We start from the raw sequence: 15,287 nt of genomic DNA, 5'->3' as shown, positions 1-15,287 counted from the left end.
ATTGTTATTACACACACACACACACACACACACACACACACACACACACACACACACACACACACACACACACACACACACACACACACACACACACACACAAATGTATATATGTATAGGAGAATGTGGCAGCATGATACTCTATTTGTTTTTGTTTTGTAAATACTTTAGTTTGTTTTAATTTTAGTTTGCTGTTTAAGTAACTTATGTAACTGCCTTTTGATTAAAAAAAAAATAAGGTAAAACTGTAGAAAAGTTTAAAGTGAAATTTATTTATTGGTTTTGAACACTTGTATCGCCAATAATAGAATCTACAGGCTAATATGATTCCAAATGGCTCAGAACATTTATTGACATTGCAAAGTTAACTTAGAAAATGCAGCCATTACTTCTTGATTGATAGTGAACTGTCAGCCTGGTTGTTGGGCATAAATGATTGATTTTGTAACCAATAAATCAAGAAATGCATCGTGCCCTGCTTTGTTTTTTTTTTTTTTTAAAAAAAAATAAAAAAAACAGTGGAGTAACTTCTTTATCAATATCTTTTTTTATATATCCCTGAAATTCACATGCTCTTCAGAATAATAGTAACTTTTTTTTCCAATTTCATTTTTTTTTCAATATGCAAGATCTGAAATCAAGTTCAATAAATGACAAATAGTAATAGCAAATGTCAGATTTTCACTTTTAAGGTAGTCTAATAGCTCTAGTCCAATTAGTGCATCCTCTACTCTCCTAATCACACTTCCAAGAAGCAGAAGTATATTGTTTTAAATGCTATTATTAAGCATCAATAAATAATGGTATTTTTGAAAAATTGAGACTTATAGTTATATAATTAAATCAATAATATTTTTTTTGATATTTTTTATAAATATTAAAAAACCATGTGAAATTCACAATCAACCTCATCTAAAAAGACTCTTCAAAGAAAGCATCATATGGAACTTAGAGTACATTTTGAAGTGTTTTTAAAATCATTTTTTTTAATATTTATATATATATATATATTTTTTAAATTTTGTCACAGCCATATTTTTGCATTTAAGCAGATGTATTTTAGATTTTTTGTATTCAAGATTGCTAACTTCCGGTGCAAACTCAAAACTTTAGTATCTTTATAATGATGTCAAACAAAAAATTAAAACAATCTGAATTTGGAATCAAAAGTTCTACAATTTTTGTGACTTTTTGCTTTATTTGGCTTTGCAGTTGATTTCGTTTGTTTAATTATTTTAAAGCTCATTATTTTCTTACAACAAAAGAATCTTTTTTTTTTTTAATGTTTTTGATTCACATTGGTTTGAAGCTTAAATTAAAAAGCGATTTTCAAAAATAATTCCTTTAATACATTAATATCAAACTTATCCATAATTAATAAACTACCCTAATTTGATGTCAATTGTATACTTTATTTATATTTATTTATATTATATTATATACAACCCTCGGAATTAGGAAAAATGAGGTCAGCAATAATTTGCCGAACTCAATCTTTTTGAGGTCAGCATCAGGTCGGCAATAATTATTTGATACAAAGGTGTGACCATAAAATATAGAAAGGAGGTCGGCAATTTTTTGCTGACCTCAAACACTTTCAGGTTGGCAGTTAGGTCGGCATTGCCGAATGCTGACCCTAATTCCGAGGGTTGTATATATATATATATATATATACACATATATACATATATATATATATATATATATATATATATATATATATATATATATATATATATATATATATATATCAGTGGTTTAAACTGGATTTTTAGATGTTTGTGCTTTGACACTTACAGGCATTGTGCAAACTCCAAACTTTTGTATGTTTATGCTTATATCAAAAAATATTGTTTTGCAAAGAATTGGGGTGACTGGAGCTTGGGAACAAAATAACCCTAATTTTTGGGCCCACCCAGCCCTTAATGTGGGAGCAACGATTTAATAAAATATTCTCTTTACTATTTTTATCTAAATTCATATTCATCAACAAATTTCAAGTTGCATGCAATAATCTCCTTTGAGCAGCAAGCATGTTAGTATTTGTAGAAAAGAGAAAGAGATGCAACCTTATGATGGTGGGAGAGAGGCTCAAGCTTGGCAGAAAAGGCAGGTCCAATGCTTTACAATGCTTTATTTGGACCATGTCTAGAAGAGAAAGAGCATCATTAGAAGAACTAGCCCAAATATGACAACAGTATTCCATAGAGGGACAAATAAGAGATTTGTAGAAGTTGAGAATGGAATAAGGAGTAAGATAATGTGAGTACGATAAAGAGAACCAACCTAAGCAAAAGCTAACTTTGCAATTGGTTGTATATATGGTTTCGATAAGAGGTCAGTAGTGAATAATAATCCAAGAAGATGTATAGAAGAGGAGTCAGTAAAAGGTTGCCATTCGATAATATAGGAATGTTGACAGATTTTGATAGTTGTTTGCAGTAAATAACTTTTGTTGGTGTTAAAATTTACCAGCCACTGCAAGCCCTAATCTGATACAGATTGGAAAGATGTTAAGCGATCAAAAGAAGAAAATTTTTTGTCAATATAGGAGTATAAAGTTAAGTTGTCAGCAAATAGAGTCACTTTAGATGTAAAATTGTCAGGAAGGTCAATAATGTAAATAAGAAACGTACTTTATCTCAGATTCTGACATAAAGTACGAGATTTAATAAACAGGGAATAATGGGACTTAACATCAGACAGCATCTTTTTACATTGATTCTTTGCAATAATAAATAGGTGTTATTTCTCAAGAAAGTTGTTCTTTTAAAAAAGATGAAAAAATGATCACAATTAGATATAGCAGCTGCACAAAAAGGTGAAAACATTGAAGTAGAGCTTGACTTGGAATCAACGAGTAGTAATTAAACCATCCATACCTGTCTGGATCCAGAAGGTTACATAGAAGGTGCATTTATCAGTGGTGAGAGAAAAGGCATCAGCTCAAGGATTGTCACAAAGAAAATCACATTAAGAATCCCAGTCCCTTTAGGGTAGTAGTAGTAAGTTGTGTGATGATAGGCTGTGTCTGAAGAAAAAGTATGAGATGAATGATTTATAGAGATCATTGCATTGCATGGTTGGAACCACCTAAAGGAGAACAAGGAGAAACTGAGCACATGCTAGGGTCAGAGACGAGATACAAATCAAGGAGTAAAGTATGTGATTAGGGTTGTCTGGAAAGATGAAGAAATTCAGAAGTTTTAGTACCAGCAGGGTTAGTAGTGTTAGAGCCAAGCCATTTAGTGCGATGGGCATTTATGTCACCAATAACAATAATACTAGCAGAGTGGTAAATAGAAAGGACATGGCTATTTTGATCAGAATTTCCATATAAAAGAGTGCAGTCTTGAGAAGAAGTAGAATGATAAAGAACAAAGAGAAAAGTGATAGAGAGAAAAGGGGCTAAGTGGAAGCACATAAAAGAATGGTCAGAAAATTCAAATTTAATTTCACGACAAATAGGTGAATTGATCCCTAAGTTTACCCCCAATCAAGAAGATCCAGCATTCATCTTCCTAGGCAGGAAACAATGTAACACAGAGTTACACCTGCACCAGCCTAATAGATGAAAAAGGGGTTCAAGGCTGTTCTATTGAATTATTCTGCTTACTCCTAAAGTCTTTGTCTAGGTGGCTTTCTCCTCTCTCTCTCTCTCTCTCTCTCTCTCTCTCTCTCTCTCTCTCTCTCTCTCTCTCTCTCTCTCTCTCTATATATATATATATATATATATATATATATATATATATATATATATATATATATATATATATATATATATATACACATATTTACATATATATATATGCATATATATATACATATATATATACATTTATATATATATATACATGCATATATGTATACATATGCATGTATATATACATATATATATATGTGTATATATATATATATACATATATATATATATATATATACACATATATATATGCATATATATATACATATATATATATATACATTTATATATATATATATATATATATATACATGCATATATGTATACATATGCATGTATATATACATATATATATGTGTATATATATATATATATATATATATATATATATATATATATATATATATATATATATATATATATATATATATATATATATATATATATACACTACCGGCAATTAATTTGAGACCAGCAGTTAAAAACCGTATTTACATTTCAAAAATAAATATATCTGATTATCATATTTGCACTTCTTTATTTTTGGATCAAAAATAAATAGAGCACAATAAATAAGTGGATAGAATAGGATATGGGCATTTTTGCACCCAAAAATTTGCTTATGTACAAAAGTATACAAAAGTGTATGTACTGAGTTCTTCCAGCAAAAAAGACAATACAAGTATTATTTTTAACTGTTACTTAATTTTGATTAATGACTTGTAATTGATATTGAAAATATAATTTTTCTCATTGGTAGCTTCCTGTAGATACTTTATGTAGATTCAATATAGTATATAATGACTTGCAAATGAATATACAAGTATTGTGTTATTTGAACTGTTTATTTTTTTTTAGTTTCTATTTTGTCGTACTAAAATGGCTCCAGTTCAAGAATTAATTGAACAGAGAGTTCGCATTGTTTTACTTGATGAAGAAGGTGTTTCAGAAAGAAAAATTGCTGAAAGAATGAAAATATCAAAGACTGGTCAATATTGTGACTTACCACAATCTAGACAGCCTAGAAAGATGGATGAACATGGTGATCCTCGTATTATGAGATTATCTATGTCAAACAGAAAGTTAACAGCTCCACAAATAATGAGAGAATACAATGAAACTGCTGAAAAACTTGTTTGTGTCCGGACAATAAGAAACTGTTTGATGAAAGCTTAGAGGGCGTGTAGCTGCCAAAAAACCATTGCTAAGGAAAGCAAATAAGGTGAAACAACTACAATGGGCTCGCAAACATGCCAACTGGACAATAAGTCAATGGAAAACAGTAGTATGGAGCGATGAGTCCAAGTTTGAATTATTTGGCAACAAGAGAAGAATATTTATACGCCGGCACTAGAATGAACGTTACATTCTGCAGTGCATTGTGCCTACTGTTAAGCATGGAGGAGGTTCAATAATAGTATGGGGTTGTTTTGCAGATCACAAAATAGGAGATTTGATCAGAGTTCGTGGAATTATGAAAAAGGAGCAATACAGAGAAATTTTGGAGAATCATGCCGTGCCATCTGCTCATCGAATGGTGGTCCGACGCCAGCCTGTTTTTATGCAAGATAATGACCCAAAGCACAAATCTAAACTTTGTACAAATTATCTGAATCAACTAGTACAAAAAAAAACCCTTACTTTAATGGACTGGCCTGCGCAGTCACCAGACCTCAATCCCACTGAGCTTCTTTGGATGAAATAGACCGGTATGTGAAGAAATTCCAAGTAAAATCTGAGGAACATTTATGGGAGTTACTGCAAAAGGCTTTGAAAGCTGTAACCATGGAAACTTTAAACAAATTAATCTTTTGTATGCCAAGAATATGTGAAGCAGTAATGAAGAAACGTGGTGGTTATTTTGATGTACGCAAAGTTTGAAACTTGTGCAAAATAATAAAGACCTTATAATTTAACTTTTTAATGATTGTTAAGTTTTCTATTTGTTTAGAAATATTTGTGAAGAAAACTAAATAAAGTATATTTCATGAACTAATTTGTAGTTTCTTTATTCACTGAGATCGAAAAAAACATAAACGAAAATATAACTGATAGATTTAATTGATTTTTAATAGAATTACTGTTTTCTCATCACTGGTCTCAAATTAATTGCTGGTAGTGTATATATATATATATATATATATATATATATATATATATATATATATATATATATATATATATATATATATACATATATATATATATATATATACATATATACATATATATATATATATGTATATATATACAACCCGGAGATGTTGTCCGAAAGTTTTTTCCATATTTTGTTGACAAAAAGTAAAAATTAAAATGAAAGACCGGAATTTTTTTTTTTTATTAATGATAGACTGCCTGCCCCAACCAAACCCTCAGTCGATGTAGTAGCACTCCCTTGCGGGTCAGGCTATTTGTCAGTCGATGTAGCAGCACTCCCTTGCGAGTCAGGCTATTTGTCAGTCGATGTATCAGCACTCCCTTGTGAGTCAGGCTATAAGATAGTCGATGTAGCAACACTCCGCGCATGATTTACAGTAAAAAAAATAAAAATAAAAACATTTTATTAAAAAAAATAAAAATAAAAACATTGTTTATATTGTTAAAAACATTCAGAATGTTTTAAAAACATTCAGAATGTTTTTAAAAACATTCTGGTCAATTAAATTTGCGTTTTTGTGGTTTTTTTATATAACAATTAATTTGTAATTAAATTAATGGTTTTGACTTTCATCCAACACGAAAATGTTGGACGAAAGTCAAAAGTAAATCAAAGTGACGTATGTGTTGGCGTAAGAATCACTTTTTTCCTTCCGCTCTTTTCCCAAAGCCAACAAACTATAGATCTATATATATATATATACATATATATATATATATATATATATATATATATATATATATATATATATACATATATATATATATATATATATATATATATATATATATATATATATATATATATATATATATATATATATATATATATATTTATTTTAAATGTTGACATCTTCAATAGATTTTATTTGTATAAATAATTTTTTAAAAAACTTCTTTTTATGGATTCACTTCTATTTGTTAAAAATATATTTATTTTTATGATATTTCAAGGGAATATAGATACCCTCGTTATCAAGTATATTAAAAACCGTTATAAAAAATAATATTGTACAAAACCGTCTAAATTTACAAAACAATGTTCTTTGTAAGAGCTTCTTTTTGAGAGTTTTTTAAGAGAGTTTTTTGTGACGTAAGAATTTGAACATAGGTTTCCAAAATGACGTCGTCACATAATTGCTATCATCCCGGTTAAGACCATTGTCGCGAAAGGTACTTTCGTTGTGTTGTATTTCCAACGCTTCCCTATTATAAAAATAAATATATTTTTAACAAATAGAAGTTAATCCATCAATAGAAGTTTTTAAAAAAATAATATATATTTATATATTCATGTATATATACATTTATTTATATATATTTATTTTTATATATGTATTATTATTATTATTTTTATTATTATTATTATTATTATTATTGTTATTATTATTATTAGGGGTATGACTAAAATATAAGGTCTATTGGGGGTATGACTAAATAAACATATTAGGGGTATGACTAAAAAGCACATTTCCTTTTTTCTGAAATGGCATAGCAGCAAAAGATGAACTTTTACTTGTATTAACTTAAAATGATAACCATTTTTTCCAAATCAAAATAATACTCCCTCACCAGTGAAGATAAAAATTGCTAAAAAAAAAAGCTGTCTAAAAATGCAAAAAGTTCAAGTTTTTGCATTTATAGTAGTGGCAGGGTCACTAAACAAAATTTCAAAAATACCATGAGAGTTATATTTATAGCTTGACCTATCTACATTTAGATTATGTTTTGTTTTTTAGTAAAAATAATTGGAGGAATTGATTTTAACCAATGCAATCATGTGTATATTTGAGAGGTTGGGGAGGGGGCTTTTGATTTTTTTTGTTCATGTACTTTAAATATAAAACATTTTTGTAATTATACATTTTTTATTTAAAGAAAGGCTATGTTATGGTTTTTATCCAAGATTTTTTATCAGTTGTTTAAATTTTAAACAATGATAAGCTACAACCATTAAGTTTTGCTTCTCTGTCTTCTTTTGTTTCTAAACGTTTCAATAGATTGTTGAGAGAGAGAGAGGGGGAGGAGTCAAAAAAGGATATTGTAAAATTTTTTTTGTAAAAAAATTTTACAAAATCTTTTTTTGACTCAAATGTCTTTAAGCAAGTATTAAAACTAAATATCTCATTCTGAAGTTTTTCATGTTGGAAAAAGAATTGAAATTATATATAACACATTACACATAATATATAACCAATAACACTTGCTTATTAAGAAAACTCTATTACCGATGTTATCCTATGTGTTAGTTTTCCAAACATTTCTACAATTAAATTAGCTTCATGTCTATTTTTTATGGCTTAATGTATTAAAAAGAGAGGTTGTCTCATGGTAATAAAATTTATCATTCGCCCTTTATTAGGTGAAAAAAATGCTAACATATCAGATGTTTACTATATTATAGTAAAATACTTATAAATTTATACAATTCAGTCCAAATATAAATTGTCTTAATAATATAGTAATGTTTTTATGATAAAAATACCAATATATAAATGTTTTTAGTTACAATATCTGTAATGAATTCTTTTACTTTTGATATGCCATTTAGAGACAAGAATGTTGATTTAAAAAGGAATAGAAAGAATTCAAACAAACACAAAACCATAAAAGGGAAAAATGTGGTTTTAAAAGTGGTTTTTTAATTTAATGAAAAATAAAAAACTCATTATCTTAAAAGGTATAATTAAAAAAAAAAAGTTTTAAAAAGTAGACAAGAAGATGTAAATTTTCTCAATAATCAGAAAGGATTGCATGTTCAAAAAATGTTGCGCAAAAGAAATTATGCAAAATAGAAAGTGAAGTTGGAATAAAATTTAAAGGATATAAGAGTCCATTAGGAAAACAAACGAAATTGGTCAGTAAAAAATTTGAGGAGACAATAAAATGTTTAGATACTTGCGATAATGTAGATAATAAGATAGACAGCCTTTTAAAAGATTTTAAAAGTATATTGTTCCTATTTTTATTCATTTTCTGTAAAGTAATTACATAAATTAGCTCTGGAATTTTTTTTTAATATCTTCGCTTCCAACAAGGCTGCAAGCAACCACTAATTTGAGTTGGAAGTTACTGGAAGAAAAAAGATGAAGATAGTAGAGCAAGATAACAATTGACAGGCGACATAAAAGATTGCAAATTATATGAATCAGGAAAGTAAGATGAAGGAAGCGAATTCCAAAGAAATGACTTTTGAGGATAAAAATTAGATAAGAGTTTTTGAAACAGTCACCGAAAAAGGCTTAGAAAGAGACTTAATAGAATGATGAGAAACAGGAGAATGAATTTTAGTAAATGGCACAAGAGACGCTAGCTCTTTAGAGCAGTGCCCATTATAGTATTTGTAGAAAAGTGAAAGAGAAGCAACATTATGACGATGTGATAATGGTTGGAGGTTGGCTGCAAGAGCAGGTCCAACTATGTTTACAATGTGTTTTTGCACCTTGTCTAAAAGAGAAAGGACATCATTAGAAGACCTGCCTCAGATATAGCAACAGTATTCCATACAAGGCTGGATTTGAGATTTATAGAGATAGAGAATAGAATCCGGAGTAAAAAAGTGTCAAGTTCGATAAAGAGATGCAACCTTAGCAGATGCTAATTTTGCAACGGATTTGATATATGGTTTTCAAGAAAGATCGGAAGTAAGAGTTAATCCTAGAAGATGAAGGGTAGATGACTCATTGAGTACATTACCGTTCATAAATATAGGAAGATCTAAAACATTGTGATAATGATTGGCTGAAAAAAATTGAGTTTTATCTGAATTAAAGTTCACCAGCCACTGTGAGCCCATGCTGTCGCAGAAGTGAGATCTTTTTCAAGCTCAAATGCTCTCCACGCAGTCAGAGAGTGCTGGCTTTTTATCACGAAAAGAATAAATGGTAGTATCAGTGAATAATGCCACCTTAGATGTCAGAATATCTGGAAGATTGTTAATGTAAATTAAAGAGTATAGGGCTAAGGATTGAACCTTGAGGAGCCCCTGAAGTTACAGAATATGAAGAAGAATGCTGTCTATTGAGGACAACTTTTATACTACGATTGGAAAGAAAGGATTCAATAATTTTAAAGATATTACCAGATACGCCGTAAGAAAAAAAAAAGAAAAAAGCTTATGGAGAAGACCAGCATGCCAAACTTTATCAAAAGTTTTAGAAATGTCAAGAGCGATGATCTTGACCTTTCCACCTTTACCTATTACACAATAAAACCTATCGGTTATCACTGTTAGCAAATCAGCTGTAGAATGAAAAGATTGAAATCCATATTGATGGTCAGAAAGCTAGTTATTAGATTCAAGATGTGAGATTATGTGTTTGTTAATTAAAGATTCGAAAACCTTGCTTATGATAGGAAGAAAACTTATGGGGTGGTAGTTAGACAAAGCTGATCGCTCTCCAGAATTTTTGAAATTAAGGATAACAGATGCTGCTTTTCAGCAGTTTGGAAACAAGACTCTGATAAGTACTTGTTAAGTAGTTTTGAAAGCATAGGTGACAGCTCCAGAGAACACTTCTGCAAGACAATAACAGGTATGTTGTCCGGGCCACAAGCTGTAGAAGAGTCAGGAAGTCACTTTAGATACAGAAGCTGGAGTGATACGAATGTCAAGCAATGGATCAACCTGTTTGACTGCTAAATCAAGTAGAACGCAACTAGTGGAGTCAAGAGATGATATTGATGAAAAGTTTTTAGCAAACAATTCAGCTTTGTCTATATGTGAGGTGACAAAGTTTGAACCATACAAGAGAGGTGGAATAACAGATTTACCCTTATTATTGATACTATTAAAGATTCTCCAGATGTCACAAGAGCCTAATTTTTGTGATGAAGTATAAGATTTCATGACCTGAGAATAGCTGGCTTTGGCGTTAGACAAAACCATTTTACAATGGTTTCTAGCAGTATTAAACAGACGTCTGTTTTTTAGAGAATTGCTTTGCTAATAGATATAGAAGTAACGATTTTGATTGGAAATTCAGTAGCACAATTCGAGGAAAACCATGGAGAAGAGTGTGGCTTGACCTGGAATTGTCGAGAGGGAATAAAAGATTCCATGCCAGCCAGAATCTACAAATTTATGTAAGAAGCACATTTGTCAGCAGGAAGACAAAAGATTTTTACCCAAGAGCCATCATAAAGAAAATCATGGAACTAGTCCCAGTCAGCTGTAAGGTAGTTGTAAGAGGTATGAAGGTACAATTGGGGATTCAGATGATGAAGAAGACAATGACACCAAAAGTACAAACAGGGACACCATCCATTCACAACATGGCACTGTTAATACTTTTATATTTTTCAGCTGTTGATGGAATCAGCCTCTCTAAGAGCTACCATAGAGTTTGGGAAACCTGACTACCAGCCGGCCTCAGAACCATAAAACTGAGTTTTAGAGCTCTACCCTCATTAGGAAATAATAGAATGAGTTGCCTTGTCATTAAAACAGAGACACAAGCAAAACCTATGCATTGAGTCAAGAAGATCTAGCTTTCAACATCCTTAACTGGAAATAATGTATTAAAAATACATATACACCAACCTAATAGATGAAGAAGGGGTGCAAAGCGGATAGCAGATAGAATCTGTTTACCCTTTAAGTCTTTGCCTAGGAGGCCTTCTACAAGACAGTAGCCGGATGCATTTGAAATCTGCCCAAGATGAGTATTTTTATCAAGAAGCAGAATGTACTGGGTTACATGTTACTAGTAGCAGGATAGCCTGACCTGACAATTAGCTCAAACAGTGTTAGCTCAATCAGAAAAGTCCTCAAGTTTTATAACAATTAAAAGATTTTTTGGAACTGAAAACTGATTTTTCTTTGATTTGTTTAAAATGATTCTACTTTAGAATGGTTGAAAACCAGTTCATCAAACTAGAAGTTATGGGGCTATGTGCTATGTGTATATATCGCTATATATTTCATACTTATTTCCATATTATAAAAGGTTTTTAAAAATTTATCACTCTGTGACCAATTTTTTTGATGAACAAAAAGACCAGTGACACTGGTCTTTTTATTTATATTTTTATCAGTGCAGAACTAATTCTACTAATAAAGCTACTAATTCTAGTCAAGACCTCATTGAAACTCTTAGAAACTAAAGTAGACAGAGAAGCAAACATAATGGTTGTAGCTTATCGTTGTTTAAAATTTAAAGCAACTGATAAAAAAATCTTGTATAAAAACCATAAAATAGTCTTTCTTTAAATAAAAAATGTACAATTAAAAAAATATTTTATATTTAAAGTACATTAAAAAAAAAATTAAAAGCCCCCCCCCCCCCCCATCTCTCAAATATACGCATAATTGCAAATGGTTAAGATCAACTCTTCCCATCATTTTTACCAAAAAACAAAACATAATCTAAAAGTAGATAAATCAAATGCAAAAACCTAAGTTATGTAATTTAACTCAAATAAAATTATGTCATTGATTTGCGTTTCATATAAGCATTTTAAAGTCAATTGTGTTTAGTTCTTTAAAATCCACTTAATTAAAACTTAATTAAAAAGTGTTTTTAAAAACTAAAAAGTCAAAAGTTTTTTATTATTCGAATATAGATATTTGATATTCAAACAAAATCCTGTTAAACACCAATCTGGTTAGCCAAAGAAATCACAAATATATCTATATGTACATATAAATATATATATATATATATATATATATATATATATGTATATATGTATATATGTATATATGTATATATGTATATATGTATATATATATATATATATATATATATATATATATATATATATATATATATATATATATATATATATATATATATATATATATACACACACACTTGGATGATATAAACCCCCCTTTAAATAAAAATAATATTAGTTTTATGTATGTAATGTTTTATGTATGTAATGTTTTTGTTTTATGTATGTAATGTATGTTATGTATGTATTATTTTTATGTATGTAATGTTAACATGATGTTATTTAGATTTTATTGCCGAAAAAATTCTTTATTAAAAATAAAAACTTTTTTTTTTAATAACTTTTTATATTCTATTTTAGCAAAAAATAATTTATTGATCAAGATACATATTAAAATTTTATACTTTAAAAAACAATCCTAAAATATATTTTCATAAAAATAACATAAAATAATTTTTTGTTTATATTGTTTCAGTTTTGTTGTTTTTTTCTCCAGGTTTTTTGTTTATATTTTTTCAGTGTTGTTATTTTTTTCTCCAAGTTTTAATTTCTTTTTTTTTTGTTTTATTTTAGATGTATCACCACTTCTTTCACAAACTCACAAAAAATTTTCAGCTAAAACGGTTAAGGTATTTATTTTTAAATAAAGATTCATAGTAATAATGATTTATTTAAACTATAATTTTGTGTTATAAGTACCCCCAGCCTCTTTCTCTCTCTCTCCAAAACAAAATCTATAGTATCTAAAACTCAGGAAAAACCTAATTATTTAAAGAATTGAATTGTTGCATTTTTTTCCTTAATTTTTGCTACTATTAACATTAAAAATTAAAAAAAGATTCTTATGTATAAAGTTCTTTTTTTCAAATGTTTTTACTTTTTGTTTAGACAACTATTATTTGTTTGCAATATTTTTTATTTTATCTTCAGAGTATAGCAATTACTAAAAGTTATAAAAAAAGGTGAGTGAAACTTTTTGTATGTAGTATATATTGCTTGTCTTATCTACCAGATTTGATCTTTAAAAAAAAAATATGGATTTATAATGATGTGTTGGATTAATAACTGTGCCATAAAATTTGAGACTAGCTTAGCAATATTTAATCAGTAAGTTAGATAAAATGATTAGTATTTAGTATCAAATTAAAGCTCTTTCTTTCCTTTATCAAGTAGTATATAAATTTTCTAATATTTTTAGTTTAAATAACAATAGAGTCGGAAACCTGGATGTGAAAGAAGGCCTACTTTTAATAAACAAAACAACCGCATCAAATTAAGAAAAATGTTTAAAATCAAAGAGGTATATTCTTTTCAAAGGCTGCTAGAAAACTTGGTTGTAGTAAAAGCACCATCGAACAAATCTTAAAATGCTTTAAAAAGCCTATTCATTGTTCAAAAGACCAGACAGAACTTCTAAACAGTGGTTTTGGGGTTGCCAAAAAAGTAGTTAATTTTATTAAAAATATTGTGACCATGAGTTTATAATTGGTAATGGTTCTTACTTTGCTTTGTAGAATAGCACACTGACTGGTAATAATAAATATTATTCAAATAATTAAAATTTGATGCCAGAAATTGTTAAGTAGTATGACTTTTCAAAATTTGAAAAAAAAATTGCTTGTATGGATGGCATTCTCCCCACAAGAGGTTACATCAATTTACGTTATTCCTTCTGGCCAAGCGATAAACCAAGATTTTTAAATGAGTATTTTTAAAAGCGCTTGCAAACTTTTATTAAGAAATATTATTGAGACACCAAGTACATCTTTTGGCCCGATTTGGCAACATTCACTATGGTAATTTGGTAACAAATTGGCTGAAAACCCCGATGATACCATTTGTTCAAAAAAAGGACAACCCAGAAAACTTTTTAGAAGCTCATGCCATAGAGGATTTTTTGGCAATGCCTAAGCGGAATGTGTACAAGGATGAATGGTCTACAAATTAAGCCTTGAGTATCGAATTTGTTAATGTGATAGTAGACTTGACCTAAATGCTGTACAAAAGCTGATACAAGGTATCAATACCAGACTTGACCAAGTTTGACATTATTGAGTCTTGTTTTTTTTTACTTTCTTATTTTGCATAATTTACTCTATGTGCATTTTTTATCATGATTATTTAAGTTTTTATTGAAGTTAAAAACCAGTCTCAGATTTTATGGTACAGGTGCAACAATATTTATATTATAATAATGTAGTAATACTTATCTAATATTTTTTGTTAAATTTTTAATTTTATTTAAATGTTTTTTATAAATAGATAAAAATTTATCAATTTTTTCTTTTTTTTTTTGATATTAATTGCCAGATCTTTTTGCATTTGTTTTATTTTGAACGTAATTTTTATTTCTTTTAAGTTTTTTTTTCTTTTATAGCCTTGAATTCACAAGCACAACCTCTAAAAATCTCATTAGTAAATCAGATAAACCAGACGACATCAATGAACCAGACGATATCATTGAACCAGATGACATTATCCAACCAGATAAACCAGATGACATTGAACCAGATAACTATTTTATCGAACCAGGTAAATGTTGAATTTAATGTTTTTAATTTTTTTTAATGTTTTATTTTCAAATCAAAAAAATTATGCAATGCAATTTCTTCCTAGAGAAAACAATCAAGCACAACAAATGCAGGTACCTATCAAAATTTTCCTATAATTTAGTAAACAGTTAAAATAAAGAATGAAATTTTTATTTTTTTATTTATTAAATTTTTTAAAATATAAATAGTAATTAATA

At 28.6% G+C, this 15,287-nt stretch overlaps 1 protein-coding gene across 4 annotated transcripts in view; it reads left to right on the top strand.

Annotated features, from left to right (window-relative positions):
- The window catches only part of LOC100213455 (breast cancer type 1 susceptibility protein homolog), a 71,605-nt gene that overhangs the window by 15,874 nt on the left and 40,444 nt on the right, over positions 1-15,287 (top strand). For 2 of the 4 annotated variants that reach the window (XM_065809175.1, XM_065809174.1), the window contains exons 5-8: positions 13,112-13,161; positions 13,469-13,500; positions 14,916-15,070; positions 15,155-15,182. In XM_065809175.1, coding sequence (XP_065665247.1) covers positions 13,112-13,161; positions 13,469-13,500; positions 14,916-15,070; positions 15,155-15,182 — 265 coding nt within the window. Of the gene's footprint in view, positions 1-13,111; positions 13,168-13,468; positions 13,501-14,915; positions 15,071-15,154; positions 15,183-15,287 lie in introns of all 4 variants that reach the window. The other 2 variants (XM_065809173.1, XM_065809172.1) reach the window with 1 other exon arrangement.

This window comes from Hydra vulgaris, chromosome 11, assembly GCF_038396675.1.
Source record: "Hydra vulgaris chromosome 11, alternate assembly HydraT2T_AEP".
Lineage (NCBI taxonomy): Eukaryota > Metazoa > Cnidaria > Hydrozoa > Anthoathecata > Hydridae > Hydra > Hydra vulgaris.
This window is presented reverse-complemented; position numbering and strand designations above follow the sequence as displayed.